The sequence below is a fragment of the Acomys minous genome (genome assembly GCF_964271855.1).
Source record: "Acomys minous genome assembly, chromosome: 4".
NCBI classification, from domain to species: Eukaryota; Metazoa; Chordata; class Mammalia; order Rodentia; family Muridae; genus Acomys; species Acomys minous.
This window is the reverse complement of record NC_140486.1, coordinates 124,905,504-124,918,048: the sequence shown is the minus strand read 5'-3', so window position 1 is coordinate 124,918,048 and position 12,545 is coordinate 124,905,504. Positions and strand designations below refer to the sequence as shown.

Below are 12,545 nucleotides of genomic sequence, written 5' to 3'. Positions count from 1 at the left end.
AATCCTGTCCTTAGCTTTATGAAGATATTCATCTGATTCTTAGCCACTGCTTCTTGGTGCCACTTGGGAGCAATAAAATCAACAGTACAGCTTTTCTTGGTATCAGAATGATAAGTTGCTCAGTATAAAACCAGCAGGCTATTAGTATGTACCAAGGCAGTGCTACTTCACCAATGTGTATTTTTGGAACTCCTCTTTTACTTGAAGCTCTGTACCACGCCTCGGGCATAGAGCGATGAACGGTATAGATGTGATATCTTCATATAGGCACAGGCTGAAATGTGGTGGAAAAGATGGGGAGGAGTCAGATTATTTATCACTTTGTCAGTCACAGGAGAAACTTGATTTGTGTTTGTGGGAGCTCACTGTGTCTTGGTGTCTGAAGGATTGTTTGGGGTCATGCGTGGCAGTCCTGTTTCTAGTCTGTAAGCTATGGAGAGTTCAGAAGATGGAGCTGGCGTTGCTTGGATTGTACTGCGTGGAGCAGAGAGGGCAGAGACAACCCTAATACATACTCAAGACAGTCTTCAATGTCAGCAGTGAGCATTAAAGTCCAGTTATAAATACTTGTTTGATTCATTCACGGGACTTTTTAGATTGATTCAAGAAGTGTAATCAGAAACCACCAGAAGTACGTGTCTGGACCAAATCTGTGGGAGTGTGGTGAAGGGTGAAGGTTCCGGGAGTCCTTGATTTATTGTTTTCAGCTCCTTATCAAGGGCTAGAAATGTTTTGTATTTGGTATCCTTGTTTAGGATTGTGCAGAGTAACTGTCAGCTATATATGAATGTCTATAGATTGTTCCACCTTTTTAAGAGTTAATACTTGTGGTGGTTTGAATGAGTCATTTGCCTTAGGCTTATTTTTGTTTGCCTTCTGGCTGGGGGAATAACAGAGCTGCTTGAGGCTCTTATCAGGATCCCAGATGACGCTTAACGGAGACTTGGCTTGGCACACACTACGCCTAGTAAGTGTGGCTATTTATGTATGCTATATTTTGAACTCATTGGCTCTGAGTATCCCAAACCTCAGCTGAGTGTGCACTGTGACTAGAAGCGGGGTCACCCACAATCTAGGGTCACATTGGCAGGGTTAGTGACCATGTGCTGCTTGCCTTTGTCTTTCTTTTTCCAGCCAGGAAAGTTTAGTCATGTGAGGCCACTTCGGCCACACTGGCTGTTCCAGTGCTCTTGCTCTCCTGCATTCTGTGAACCCATCATTTCTGCCTTCTGATGGGGCTTTCGCCCCAGCCCCGAGCTTTCATACCCAGGCTCACTAGAAACTCCCCTCAGAACGACTTCTGAGGGAGTATATTCCCCAAGAGTTGATGCGAAGCGACACTCTCTTCCTTTGCTCCTCTCAGCCCTGCACTGCTGGGTTCAAGGTTAGCAGTTAGACAGGGTCCCTCCATGGTTGCGAACTGAAGCTCCGTCCGTGCCTTTGTATGCCGTTGTGTTTGTTCAGGCCAGTAGTGTTCTACATAAGCTATGTGAATCACACCGAGTCTGGCGTGTCCCCCTCCCCCACTTGTCTTCCAGTAGCTTTGACTCCAACCTCGGCATCTGATTTGCACCATGATTTCCCTCTTTCCACAGCCCGGAGTCATGTTTTCGTTTGTGCACTGATTCTCCCTCTCCACTTTGTTGTTCTATAGTCTATTTTCTCCAAATAAACGTATCACACATTAGGAACCTAGAATTCCTCAGTGATGGATAGTGACTTCAACAAAGGATGCTAAGCCTGGTGGATATACTTATGCTGAAAGTGAACCCTTGTCCTCACTGCATGCCGGACATAAATATTAATTTCAAGAACACTATGAACATGGATATTAGTGACACTGTCATTAAGAAAGTGAAAAGACAGGATATAGCCTAGGAATGGTTTATATCTAGAGATGTAAAAATCTCCTGCAGTTTGTAAGACAGTCTAATTCCTTAAATGATAAAAATTAGACATAAACTGATGATCTGTTCTAATCCTAGGTATTGACTAAAAATAAGTAAAAATATAGTTCCATATCAAGACTTGCATGTGAGAAGCGACATCTTTGGAAATCCTAAGTTAGAATGATTTCAAATATCAACTGGTCAAATGTACTGTGTGTGGTAGAATTCTATATAGTGATAACAGTTCTACTGAAATACAGATTTCAGTGGCGTGTGTGTGTGTGTGTGTGTGTGTGTGTATACATACACAGACTGTATATACACACATATATGGATAAATCCCAAAAAACATTTTACTAGGGAAAGAATTACACGAAAGGCTACCTGTGATGGACTTGTAGTTGTATGAGTGTTTCTAGATGGGGCAAAGTTACAAAGGCAGAAAACATATCGGCAGTCCTTGCTAGAGTTTTGGGGTGGAGGAGTGGCTGACTGCATATGGGTGCAAAGGGTAAGGGGATTGCTTGCATATTGGTGATACCTTGTTAAAGCCATGTGAACTATACTCAGCTATGCTATTTTATTTTTAAGACAAAGTGCATTTGTTCAGAAAAAAAATGATGCATTTTAGAACTACACAGTGCAAAAGTAAATTTTATAGTATTTTTCATGCCAGGAAGGGAAATTGTACCTATAGGTTATTTTCAGAGCCACCATAGTACCAGGGTTAGGAGATAACTATTTAGTTTTTCATCTTGTGATCTGGAATTATGTGCACATTAGGGGTCAGCACAGAGGTAGCAGGCCAGGTTCTGCTGTCTGAACAACGTCCAAGGTGAAGATGCTACGATATGAAAAGCCAGACTCTGAAGGTCCACTTGACCTTGTTCACCAGAACCCAAGCATCGGAATCTCAGTATTTATTTCTGTGAGATAAGTAGGAAGGTCATTGGCTGAGAGTTTAAAGAATAGAAATATTATGACATCTAAAAGGATGCAGGAATAAAGGAAACAACTGTCTTTGGGAATAAATAGAAATGTTATTACAAAAACATAATAAAAGGGCTGATGGATTAAAAACAACAACAACAACAACAACAACAACAACAACAACAACAATAACAACAACAAAAAACAAACCAGTGTGGTGTCTACCCAGAGACGTCAGCGTTCCCTCTGTGGTTCTGATGTGTTTAAGAGTCGACACAACAGATTTTGCCTCTGTCGCCATTAGCATCACTTTACAGTTTCCCGTGTAACCTAGAGCTCCAGACTGAGTAGAAGAACAAAGGAGCTTATGTCAGCTCTGCTGCGCTCTCGAATTCTTTTCTTGTACTCATCGGCTCCCTAGATCTGGCCGTGACTCAGAACACAGAGTTAGTAATGTGCTCAGAAGTGGTACTACTAGTTCACACCTAGTGAGAAGTGTGGCCTCTCACTGTTCAAAGGCTTTGCCATGCATTGCCTTATCTTTATTTACTCTCTCATTTTACTCAAGAAGGAGACACTGCTGTTTTCTCTGTATTATAGAAAGTCCTAGTACAGAGAAGTGACTTTTCCAAATCACCTTTTCATGTGTAAGAGTGGGACATCCATGTAGGAGCCTAGAGAAGCTGAAACCCACCAATACTTGCCTTCTACAACTGTATTTAGGTTTATGCCAGAATTTCTGTCCCAGGTCACTCACTGATCTTCTGTTTGTGGGATCACTGTTGATGTTGGAGGCTCGTCTCAGTTGTCTTACTCTGATGGCTTCTGCTGAAAGAGAAAGGCCTACCACCACTTCCTTTCCTCCCCCTCCGCCTTCCTCTTCCCCTCCCTTTCTCCTTCCATCTTGTCCTTTCCTTCTCTCTAAAAGCTCAGGTTCATGGGACCCGAGACCGTGTGTTCTTTTTTTTAAATTATTATTAATTTATTCATATTACATCTTGATTGTTAGCCCTTCCCTTGTTTCCTCCTATTCCCCCCTCCCTCCTACTTCCCCCCTTCTCCCCTCCCCTATGTCTGTGATTGAGGGAGACCTCCTCCCCCTGTATATGCTCTTAGAGTATCGAGTCTCTTCTTGGTAGCCTGCTATCCTTCCTCTGAGTGCCACCAGGCCTCCCCATCCAGGGGACGTGGTCAGAAAAGGGGCACCAGAGTTTGTGTGAGAGCCAGATCTCACTCCCCACTCAACGGTGGAGAATATCGTGTTCATCGGCTAGGTCTGGGTAGGGGTTTTGAAGTTTACTGCCTGTATTCTCCTTGGCCGGTGCCTTAGTTTGAGGAGGACCCCAGGACCCAGATCCACCTGTGTTCTTTATCATCATCTGAGTTCCTCTTCCTTTCCAATCTCCTCAAGAAAAGCCTCGATGCCAGTGTAAAGTTGAACAGGGTATTTAACTTACTGGCCATGTATTGACCTCTGTAACCTTTCTTTTAGTTTTTAATTAAAGATTGTGTTCAATTGATGCTCCTGGCGATTTTAGTGCCTTATGTATTCCATGTTAACATAATGTATTTAGAAAGCTGAATGTAAGGGAGGCCCATTTTTAATTTATCAATGGCACCCTTAGTCTTAATATGCTTAAGCATACTTTCCGTTGAAGGCAGAATTAATCTTTTATCAGACCTACCGTGGATGCTCTTGGTTTCATTACTTTAGGGAAATGCTCCTGTGATTGTTTCAGAATTAATGCTATGCGCACACTTCTGCTTCCCACTGTCTGTGGAGCATAAAGAAGATAAAAATTCGAGTCATCCATATTAAGATGGATATGAAAACAGTGGATGCCACTGCTCTCTGAAATCTAACAAATGTGTTTGGTTTCATTTTGGATGAAAAGGGCTGCTGAGGTGGCTCACTGGATAAGAGCACTGGCTGCTCCTCCGGAGGTCCTGAGTTCAGTTCCCAGCAACCACGTGGTCACTCATAACCAACATGTCACACACACATGTACACACTGGACAAAGAAAGTAAATCCGAAAGTAATCATGTGGTAACATGTGTTTGGATTTAACTTGAACCTCTGTGAATCCGTAAAGAAAAAATTCACATAATTAAAGAAAGATAACGTGTATGTGGAGAAAAGTTTTGTAGATGATTGAGGCAAAAATGGAGTTTCATTCTGCCTTTCACTCTTGAAGCAAAGCCAGTTAGAAATCTCCAAAACTAATACCTTAACTTTTTTTGTATCACTGGGGCTTCTGACTTTTGAGTGACTTGAGAGTCACTTGGGGATTTATTAAAAATATGGGTCCTTGGGTTCCATCCCTTTTACTTTGAAGTTTATAATAAAATCCTCAGAGGATTTGTTCCATTGGGATTCTGCAGAGAAATAAAACTCGCAGGAGATTTTCTTTTTCTATCAAGAACATCATATAGGGAGATGACTTATACGATGCAGAGACTGAGAAGTTTAAAGATTTGTACTTGGCAACTGGGGGAACCAGGAGAACACAAGGCGTAGTGAAAGCCTGAGGCTCAAGGCAGAGAGATGGTTTCCCAGCTGGAGGACAGTACACTAGGGAGAGGACGAGAGGGATGAATGCGTGGAATTAGGTACCAGTGACCCTGCCCAGCTTATCAATATCTTACTAATCACTGAGCTGAAGGGTGATTTTTTTTTTTACAGCATGTAAATAGTGTCAATAAAAATGTGAGGAGAAGAGAGGGGAAGAGACACAGGACAAGAAATGGAATGGCTTTTGTCAATATCTCTTGTTTATATAAAGATGTATAAAAACCTCAAGTACAGGAGATGTTAGGTCAAGGACACTTGTGTGCTGACTCAGATGGCCTATCGGAAAGGGAAATGTCACGAGCCACCAGGAAGCCGACGTTTGTAGGTGTGACATCGTAGTTCACTGTGATGATACCACTTCAAGAAGCTTTCTTCATGTGTTCTCTCTAGGTGACAGACCAGTCAGTGAAGGCGTTTGCCGAGCACTGCCCCGAACTCCAGTATGTTGGCTTCATGGGTTGTTCAGTTACTTCCAAAGGGGTCATTCACCTAACCAAGGTAAGTACCACAGCCCCATCTTCCTGCTGCTTCTGAGGGTCATGGAGGTAATGGGGGCACATCACCCTTCCTCCTCTAGCGCCCTCCTCCCAGTTCGAGGCAGGCACTAAGCTCAGAGCTGAATCCCAAGCCATCTTTTCACTTTTTACTCTGTGGCACAACTGGCCTTGATCTCAACATGTGGGTCCTGGAGTCCTCTAGCATTAGCCATTGATTGGCAGGAGTCACAGTCCTGTCACACTCACCTCAGGTCATTGTCTGGAAGAAGGGTCTTCTGTTGCCCAGCTGCTCGCTGCGAATTCCTGGGTTCCGGAACAGCCTCTCTTCTGAGTGGCTGGCTTACAGGCATTTTCTAATTGTGCCTGGCTTTCCGGTATTTCCAAATGTAGTTGAGGAAGAGCAGCTGGATAGCTGCAGAAGTAAAGTAAAAACCAGACTGATAAAACCACCTCCTTACCTTTTCATAAATAGAGTCCTTACTTTAAAATAAAGCTGTACTTTCTTTACATTTCATTGCTAATACTTATAAAACCATGCACTAAAGAAACTGAAATCACTTACAGCATTATATGCAGATAATCTATTCGCTGTGTTTCAGCTACTCCTCTATCACTGTGTCGTGGGACCATTTGCTTTAAAAAGGCAATTTCATATGACTAATCTGAATATATAAGGTGAGAGGAGAACGCATGCCACAACATTTGCCTGGTGGCTCAGAGTTCACTAACAACCCAGCCTGTATTTTGGAAATGATGAAGGCATCTGCTTTTTGGCAGTGCTGTTTCATTCCTGCTCCATCCGGTAGCTCCAAGATAGTTAGGGGCTGATTTTTATATCCATGTGCTAAAGAACAGGCTCCTATAAAATAAACCTGTGTGCCACCTGACCTGTGCATTGTGCGGCTTTAACTCTTGGCACATTGTCCTTAGGAAAGGAGTGCTGGGGTTGCTCCTTTGACTTAATGGCAGAACAGCCTTGCCCTTCAGCTTTCTCTGATAAGGGTTACAGAACCAGTGCCGGGCAGCATGATGCTGGGATAATAGGAAGATCACAGCTCTCTTCGTGCTTGGTCTGTTTGGTCTCTTCAAGGCTACGGCCTAGTGAGTAATGTTTTTTTCTTTCCTCCTAGAAAAAGAAAAAAAAACGTTTCTGCATTACATAAGACTGGTGGGGGCAGTGACTAGGTGCCTGCGCTCCTGTGTCAGCTCTGTTTTGGTCCTTGGCTCTGCCACTTACTAGCTAAGTGGACAGATTATGTATTCATTTTATTAACTAAGGGAATATATGGCGTTGCTTCCCTGAGTGTTGTCACTGCAGTAAGAGTGAAGCAGTGTTCATCACTATGACTATTAATGTAAATTTCACACTATGCAAATTGCTAGAAAATTAGTGCAAACTTTGGTTTAAAAAAAAATCAAATCACCATTCTTGTTTAGCGTGTTTTAAAGAGAGCCCGTGTGTCAGAATAATTGTATTCAGAGGATCGGCGCCTAAAGTTAGAGGAAAAGATAGCATATCAGTTATCGATACACCAGCACATCTGAGTATAACCAAGACCATATGCAAGCACATATTTTTATTCAGTCCCTGAAACCTTGGCCTGACAGGCTTGGGAGATGAATGTTTTTCTAGTCTCTTCTGACGCTGTGGAGAGTAGAAATGCCATGGGATGAACAGATTGTGCACAACTGTTACAGTGACCATATGTGGGATTTTTATGATTACTCAGAATTGTACTGATTAAAGACAGAACACGATCACTAGATCTTTGCACTTCCCTGTGTTCTTGAGGTAGCCCAAGTCCAGGTTATCCACAACGAAGGAGCAGCTATAGAAAATGTGTGGTTGGAAAGTGCTGCTTGCTGGGGAAGTAGGCAAGGCTTTTGGCGTGACCTGCTAATAGGTGGAAACTTCTAGACTCCTCAGAGTTCTTATCTACACATTTTCCCATAACAGTATATTTACGTAGATGCAAAGACTGCCTTGTGCTCTCATGTTGCTTGCTTTCCTATACTCAAATGAGAGCAAGGTGGCATTGCCAAGTAAGCATGCAAATCTCTGTATGCCCGTGGGACTTAAGCTTGTTTTTAACCAGTCGCTAGCATGCTTATAAAATGTTAGTAAATACATCAAGTGCCCCTTTAGATTTTTTTTTGTTATCATTATAATACGTCATTTTTAATAAAATGAGTAGGAGCATATAAAATAATTGTGTTGGGAGTAATCACCTTAAATATGTTTACTTTTTACATGATTAAAAATCTCTTTAACTCATGATTTTGTGGGGTTTTTTTGTATCTTACAAATAAAAATGGCATAATGTCTCTATGCATTAATTTCTGTGTAGGAAATTGCACACTTGGATTGCACGATCTATCTTTAGATGATGATTTCTTGAACCTTAACGAATAAAAGAGCTTAGTTGTTGTTGGGCTGGGGAGACTGAGAAGCTTCTTAGCCAAATTGAGAAATGCCCAAAGTTTTAGTATGTTAAAAAAAAAAAAAGGCGGTGGTGGGCTCTATTGCTTCTTTATTTGTTAAGCAGAGGGCCAGAGGGCAAAGGACTGGGACTAGGTGGAGGAATGTCACCATTATCTTACCACTGCGGTCGCCTTGGTCCAACTCAGGCTTGGTCTCAGTCTTGGCTGCATTCTGAGCTTTCTTTGTGATGGTTCTTGTTGCACACTTAGTGGTCAGGAGACTCTGCTAATGCCAAATGATGTCACCATCCGGTACCTTCTTTCTGCACTTCTCTATCCTGTAAATGGAGAGTCAGGTCCACTGGACTGTGTGTGGAAATGTCCAGTTATGTCAGACAAGAGCTGAGGGTTCCGTGTGAGAGGCCAGAGTGCCAGCCGCTCTCGTGTACCAGAGTTGGACTTGCCACTGCATTCCACCTACTTGTAAACATAAAATATCTTTCTCTTGCTTCTTTAAAAAACAAATCCAAGCTGAAATGAAGATCAAAGCAGGGTGCTGTAGTGTCCACTTTAATTCCAGCACTCTGGGAGTCAGAGACAGGTGGATGGATCACTATGAATTCGAGGCCAGCCTGGTCTACAAAGAGAGCTCAGGACAGCCAGAGCTACACAGAGAAACCCTGTCTCGAAACAAAACAAAACAAAACCCAAAACAAACAGAAAACCCAAACTTTAGAATTTATAGACATTAAACGAGGGAGAAAAGTCCCGGGTCAGTGGCACAGACCATGTCTTCAACAAGGTCATAGAAGAAAACTTCCTCCAAGTAAGGGGAAAAGACACATAAATATAGATACAAAAAGTGTTCAGATCACCAAATAAGCAAGAGCAGAAAAGATAATATCCACTTAGTCAAAACACTAAGTATATTTAACAAAGATTGTGTACTGAAAGCTCTGAGAGAAAACACACAAGTCACATAGGACAGAAAAACCCATCAGAATAACAGCCGCTTTCTCAAAGGAAACTCTGAAAGCCAGAAGAGCCTGGAGCAACATATGCAAGTGCTAAAAGACTGTGACAGCCAACCTAAAATAATATATCCTGCAAAATTATCTGACACAACTGAAGGAAAAAATTTTTTTCTGCGACATGAATCCAACAAACCAAGCCTAAGGAAAATACAGGAAATATTATGTGAAAAGAATAATACCAAATAATCTATGGAAATAAATATGAAGTTATAGTTATTAAAATATAGAATACCACTGAGAACACAAACACCACCATCAAAAATCAACAACACAATGACCATAACTAACACACACACTTCAATAATTACTTTAAATACCAGTTTTCCCCATTAAAAAATACAGGTTGAATAGATTAGGAATCAGAATTCATCTATCTGCTATCTACAAGAAATAGCAAAATTTTGTTGTTGTTGTTTTTATTTCCCCTGAGACAGGATCTCTTTTTTTTAACACATTTTTATTGAAAAATAAAATAATTCATATTACATCTCATTTTCTATCCCATCCCATGCATCCTCCCATTTCTCCCTCCCTCCCACTTTCACCCCAATCCCCCTTCCCTATGACTGTGACTGAGGGGACCTCCTCCCCCTGAGTATGGTGCTAGGGTATCAAGTCTCTTCTTGGTTGTCCGCTAGACAGGGTCTCTTTATATCCCTGGCTGTCCTGGAACTCACTCTGTAGACCAGGCTGGCCTCGAACTCAGAGATTTTCCTGCCTCTTCCTCCGAGTGCTAGGATTAAAGGGGTCTGCCACCACTATCTGGCTGAAATGGCATAATTTTAAAGATAGCCACTGCTTTAGAGTACAAATGTGCACAGAGGTACTCCAGTTAAATGGGACCAGTTAGCAGGCAGGCAAAATAGACTTCAAGCTAGAACTAACGAGAAGAGGTAAACAGGGCAGCTTCATTCTAGTCAAGGAGCAGCTGAGAAGACATTACTACCCTAAACCTACACTCATCAGCTAAGGGATGCCCGCTTTCATGGAAGTCCAGCACTGGAGTTAAAACACAGATTAATACCATCCATTAGGAGTAGCTATTAAAGGCTCTAGTTGGTAGTGGGAACCTGGGAGAGAAGAGGTGGACTAAAGTGTCATGAAGTATCCAACTTTCTTCAGAGTATCAGACGATTTGTACTCTGAGGGAGAAGAAGAGTCACATGAGTAAAGTGTCCAATCACAGAGAATAGGCAGCCTGTGGCGGGCTGGTGGGATGTGGCAAAAATGTTTTTCCACAAGGCATGGAAGCAAATAACAGTAGCCAGTTGTAATGAATAATTGGAAGTCAATTCACTCCCACCACTTTCAAGTAGCAAGAAAGCACAGCCTAAGAACAGTTTTGAGGATTTCAAGACACTCAGGCCCCAGGACTCTTCTTGCATTGTTTTTTTGTAACCGCTCAGAATTCCTTGTGCTGACTCTATTCTTGATCCCTGTTCTGACAGTGAGGCCAGGACCCACTTTCTCTAATATACAAGCCATATGGACAAAAAGTAAATGGAGAAATGTCACAACTCACTGACACCATACAGTAAATGGATTCAACAGAGCACGCCCACAGAGCATTCTATCCCAACACCAGGGAATACACAGTCTGCTCAGCACCACATGGGAGCTTTTCTAAAATAGACCACATTGTAGAGAGTACAACAAATATTTACAGATTCAAAAGGATTGAGAGCACTCTTTGTATCTGATCTGACAACAATGCAATAAAAATTTAAATTGGCTGCAGACAAATCTCTCATAAATTCACAAACTCACGGAGATTAAACAGCTCATTACTAAATGGTGGACAGGTCAAATGGGAAACCAAGAACGAAACACAAAACTTCCTGGAACGAAAGGAAAACGAAAACACAACCCAACAGAACCTCTGGGACACACTGAGAACAGTCCTGCCAGGGAAATGTTTAACACTTAGTGCTTACATTAAAAAAATACAAAGCACAAATAAATGTGTACCCCCCAAAAGCTGGAAAATCTGAAAGAAATGTATGACTGTCTAGATTCAGCCTGACAACCAAAATTAAACCAACAGAACATCAACAGCCAACCGGATCCAAGTGAAGAGATTGAAATCATAGAAAAAAGCTTCTATCCAAGAAAAGTCCAGGACCAGATGGATTCACAGCAGAATTCTACTGGGCACTTAAACATGTACAGCCATTTTTCTGTAAACCCTGCAAAGAAAGGGACTAATAGAGCACTCCCAAATATGTTCTACAAAGCCAGTATAATGTCCATAACCAAACCAGCTACACGCACACATGCACACAGAGAGAGAGAGAGAGAGAGAGAGAGAGAGAGAGAGAGAGAGAAGAAGAAGAAGAAGAAGAAGAAGAAGAGGAGGAGGAGGAGGAGGAGGAGGAGGAGGAGGAGGAGGAGGAGGAGGAGGAGGAGGAGGAGGAGGAGAGGAGAGGAGATAGAGATCACCAATGAACACAGATTCGAAAATTCTCAGTAAAGTAATTGCAGCCAGAATGCAGACATACATAAAAAAGGTCATGCACTACAATTGAGTTGTCATTAACTCGGAAATGCAGGGATGGTTCTTACACAAGACAGTAAGTGGACTTAAAGACAAGAATTATGTGACCTCTTCAATAGATGCAGAAAACCCATTCCTAAAATCCAACGTGCCTGTATGATAAAAGTCATAGAGAATGGAAGGCTAGAGCGTACATACCTCAATATATTAACAGCCATATAAGAGAGACACACAGCTCATACCATCCTAAGTGGAGAACAGCTTGAAACAATTCGGCCGAGGTCCACCGTGAGTCAGGGAGGGCCGCTATCCCCACTCCTGTTCAACATTGTTCTTGAAACAATGCAAAGAAAAGGAAATTAAAAGGGTACAGATAGAGATCCTCTCTGCAGATGATAGAGATCCCAAACATTTTACCAGAAAACTTTTAGAAACAATGAACAAGTTCAGCCGCGTGTCAGGATAAAGAATAAATTTCCAAAAATGGAGAACTTTTCTAGTTGCCACCATCAGGCATCTGGGGCGGGGTGGTGGTGGTGGTGGTGGTGGTGGGCACACAGCCATTTACAGAAGCCTCAAAGAAAAGAAGATATCTAGGAACAAACTACAGCACGGAAATGAAGGAACTCCACAGTGAAACCTGGAAACCACAGCAGAAACAGGCAAAGACATCAGGAAATGGAAAGACATCCCATGCTTAAGGGTTG

The 12,545-nt window shown here is 42.2% G+C and overlaps 1 protein-coding gene across 2 annotated transcripts in view; it reads left to right on the top strand.

The window, feature by feature from the left end:
* FBXL17 (F-box and leucine rich repeat protein 17) overlaps positions 1 to 12,545 on the top strand; it is a 423,447-nt gene that overhangs the window by 110,295 nt on the left and 300,607 nt on the right. For both annotated transcript variants that reach the window (XM_084778112.1, XM_084778113.1), the window contains exon 5: positions 5,783 to 5,890. In XM_084778112.1, coding sequence (XP_084634238.1) covers positions 5,783 to 5,890 — 108 coding nt within the window. The remainder of the gene's footprint in view (positions 1 to 5,782; positions 5,891 to 12,545) is intronic.